The sequence below is a fragment of the Nothoprocta perdicaria genome, unplaced genomic scaffold (genome assembly GCF_003342845.1).
Source record: "Nothoprocta perdicaria isolate Ctin4 unplaced genomic scaffold, notPer1 scaffold_187, whole genome shotgun sequence".
NCBI lineage: Eukaryota > Metazoa > Chordata > Aves > Tinamiformes > Tinamidae > Nothoprocta > Nothoprocta perdicaria.
The window spans coordinates 196,602-200,217 of NW_020455060.1; the positions used below are offsets into that span (position 1 = coordinate 196,602).

At 54.2% G+C, this 3,616-nt stretch overlaps 2 protein-coding genes across 2 annotated transcripts in view; both read left to right on the forward strand.

The window, feature by feature from the left end:
* Window positions 1-3,614, forward strand: part of SIRT7 (sirtuin 7) — a 4,925-nt gene extending 1,311 nt beyond the window's left edge. Inside the window, exons 2-10 of the mRNA XM_026036924.1 lie at window positions 11-148; window positions 340-444; window positions 1,283-1,353; window positions 1,508-1,580; window positions 1,917-2,015; window positions 2,504-2,740; window positions 2,985-3,065; window positions 3,232-3,338; window positions 3,416-3,614. Of these exons, the coding sequence (XP_025892709.1) occupies window positions 11-148; window positions 340-444; window positions 1,283-1,353; window positions 1,508-1,580; window positions 1,917-2,015; window positions 2,504-2,740; window positions 2,985-3,065; window positions 3,232-3,338; window positions 3,416-3,614 (1,110 nt within the window). The remainder of the gene's footprint in view (window positions 1-10; window positions 149-339; window positions 445-1,282; window positions 1,354-1,507; window positions 1,581-1,916; window positions 2,016-2,503; window positions 2,741-2,984; window positions 3,066-3,231; window positions 3,339-3,415) is intronic.
* PYCR1 (pyrroline-5-carboxylate reductase 1) overlaps window positions 1-3,616 on the forward strand; it is a 20,840-nt gene that overhangs the window by 12,368 nt on the left and 4,856 nt on the right. The gene's annotated exons all lie outside the window — the stretch shown is intronic.

A 3,616-nucleotide genomic window follows, 5' to 3' on the forward strand; every position in this document is an offset into this window, starting at 1 on the left:
TCTCGCGCAGGTGTCCCGCATCTGGCGGAAGGCGCCGGCCGAGCGCAGCCCCGAGGAGAGCCAGGCGCTGCGCGAGAGCGACGACGTCGTCCGCGAGCTGGAGCGGCGCCGCAAGCGGCGGGAGCGCCTGCGCCGCCGCCTGGAGGAGGTGGGTGCGGGCGGCGGCCGCCCCGAGCCCGAGCCCGGCCCTTGGCCGCCCGCGCGCTGAAACCGCCTCGCCCCGTTTCAGCGTCGCCCGAGGCGGCTCGCGTGAGCAGCGTGGCTGCAGGCCGGGGCCCCAGCCCGCGGGAGGGCTCCACGCCGGGGTGATTGCTGAGCTCGCCTGGTTCCGCTCCCCAGGTGTGCGACGAGCCGGAGGAGCTGAAGAGAAAGGCCGTGGAGCTGGCGGCCGCCGTGCGCAGCGCCAGGCACCTCGTCATCTACACGGGCGCGGGCATCAGCACGGTATGTGGGAGCCTGGCGGCTGGGGCGCAGCTCGGGCAGCCGCTCCGGGGCCACTGCCGTCCGGAGTGGGGCTTTCCCCGGGCTCCGAGCACCTGCTGGGCGCGCGTGCAGAGCTGGGTGCTGATGTCAGGCCGTGGTGTCAGGCCGTGGTCAGGACGTTTGCTAGTTTGGGCTTGTATGTGCTGCCAAGAAGAGTTTGAGGCTGCCTAAGCTCTGTGACGCTGGCAAGAATGCCCCTAAACATGAGGACTGATAATCCTATTTCAAATCTTTTTTTTCAGCTAATTTTGTGGTGAAGCCTAAGCAAATTAGCTAGTTAATGCTATGCTAATGGACAAACAAATAGCTAGTGTTTACTTAAATCATAAATGATGGTTAAAAATGGCTGTTTTGTATGGCATCTGTGGCAGCCTCTTCTAAAGTGTTGTGTGTCATCTGTATCCGAACTCTGTGACAGGATCATCATTTTTTCCTAAGTCTCTGCTGATTTGGACACAATTCTGGGCAGGGAGTGTGAGGTTTTTTTATAGGGAAGTTTTTTTATGGGGAAATGAAAAGTGTTGAGGAAAAGGGAGTTAAATCTGGGAGGATTTTATAATGATAAAGTTGGAGGAAAATAAATACCCAAGATGAGAATGCTAGGGCTGTAAGGTAGGAAAAGAGGTGAAATATCAGAACAGATGGTTATTCTGCGGAACCATTGCTCTAGAAAACTTGAAGTGAGTAAAAAAGCACTAGTTACTGAGGGAGACAAGTTTGATGCGTTTATAAGCCTGAGGCTGGACAAGAGGTGTGAACCTTCGCTTGAGGTCTCTCTTCCTCTCTCCCAATAACACAGGCAGCTTCAATCCCAGACTACAGAGGCCCTAATGGCATATGGACATTACTGCAGAAGGGCAGGAGCATCAGGTACGGAGGTGACTACACCAAACTCCTTTCCTTTCCTGGAGTGGCAGTTCTGCAGCCTCAGGAAGCCAGTTTTGAGCTGTCAAGCAGAAGGCTAAAACTAAAAGAGAGATTAAAGACAACTCATAGTCTAATTTTGTTCCCCTGTTTTTGTCAGGACCACAGATCTGAGTGAGGCAGAGCCCACGCTCACTCACATGAGCATTGCCTGCCTGCACAAGCACAATCTGGTAAGATTTTTCTGCATCTCACTTGTGCTCTGCTGCCCTAGTCTGAATAATGTGCAACTAAACACAGGGAAGGGGTTGGGGGGGAGGGGGGGAGCTTTCTGTGAGATTACCTAATTATTGCTGTTACTCAGCTGGCTGCCCACCCACTGAGGACCCACCGTACAACTTAATAGATGAGCTCCAGGCTAGAGCTGTATTCAGCAGCAGAAGTCTTTTTACTTAGTACAGAAGAGAGATTTAGAGTGCTGTCTATTGAGGTGTGCCCATTGCCCTCATCTGAGCAGTACTTTCCAAGCTGTCTGCTCTGTGGTAGCTCAGTCTTTTATTCTCTTCAAGGTGCAGCACGTGGTGTCCCAAAACTGTGATGGGCTGCACTTGCGGAGCGGGTTACCCCGAACAGCAATATCTGAGCTCCATGGAAACATGTACATAGAGGTGAGCATCCAGAACAGGATAAACTTGCTGTTCTGGGGCCTCAAAGGACGGTAATGTGAACTATTTATCTCTCCTTAGCTCAAGCAGAATTGACAGAATCACTAGTCTCTACTTAGTTCCCTTCTTCAGATTCTTTTTTTTATTCCAAATGTGAATTAGCAGGCTCTCAAACAGCATTTTGTACAGTTCAGTAGCTTTTTTTCTTTATTTGCTAAAGCCTTCTGCTTCTGAGAACTCTTGTTCAGACCTTTCCTGAAATCCATGCTATGGCATAGACAGCCTGCTTCCTGTAATTTCATTTGCTGGTTGAGCCTTTTAAAACATTTTCCTGGTTACCATCTGATCCATGATGATCTTTTCTACCGTTTTCCATTTATTGTCTTTAAAAAAATGTTTTTCCTCTGAGAGGAGTTAACTTGCTCTTGACCTCCAACTGGTCAGATGTCAAGGAAGTCACTTTTTTTTTTTCCTTTTTTCCCCTATATCAGGTCTGCACTTCCTGTACACCCAACAGAGAGTATGTGCGAGTATTTGATGTGACAGAACGCACAGCCCTGCACAGGCATCACACTGGCAGGATGTGCCACAAATGTGGGGCACAGTTGAGAGACACAATCGTCCACTTTGGGGAGAAGGGGACGTTGAGACAGCCCCTGAACTGGGAAGCAGCAACAGAAGCTGCAAGCAAAGCAGATGTGATTCTTTGTCTGGGTTCCAGCTTAAAGGTAACTTTAGAGACTCGGTGAAGATTGTTAGCAGCCTTCCCTCTTGGTGAGACACCTTGGTGCTGAGCAGTCTCCTCCCAAACAGACATCTATAAACTCTGGTGTCAGGATGCGCCCACCAACTGTGATAGTCTCTCTTCCTCCCTCTTTCCCCTCCTGGTAATACATTCCTTTTCCTCTCGCTCATAACGGTTCATAGTTGCACCTGCCCTTGGCTATACTGATAATCTCTACTTTGTGGCAGGTTTTGAAAAAATACCCACGTCTTTGGTGCATGAGCAAGCCACCAACTCGTCGTCCAAAGTTATATATCGTGAACCTCCAGGTGAGCGCCTTCTGGGAACTGGCTGTGAAGGTGTGGGTGAAGGTGGCCTTGGTGAGCGCGCTGTGGGCGGCCTGCCCGGCGAGTGCTGCCCCTGGAGCCCAGGCCGGCGGCGAGGGAGGCAGAGTAACGTTACCCCGCGGTAACGGCGTCTCCTGCCCCCCTCCAGTGGACCCCCAAGGACGACCTGGCCGTCCTGAAGCTGCATGGCAGGTGTGACGACGTCATGAGGCTGCTCATGGAGGAGCTCGGGCTGGAGATCCCGAGCTACGAGCGGTGAGCATGGGCGGTGGCTGGCAGCGCCAGGTGACCAGCCGGGCCTGCCCACCCTGCTCACCGCCCGTCTCCGGCAGGGCCCGGGACCCCATCTTTGCGCTGGCCGAGCCGCTGCGCCCCGGCGAGGAAGGCAGCCACTCGCGGAAGCCGGTGTCCCCGCCGCGCGGCGCGGAGGCGGCGGCGGCGCCGCGGGAGGCGGCGGCGGCCGCGCGGCCCGGGGCCGGCTGGCTGGGCCGCGGCTGCGCCAAGGGCGCCCGCCGCAGGAAGAGCAACTGACG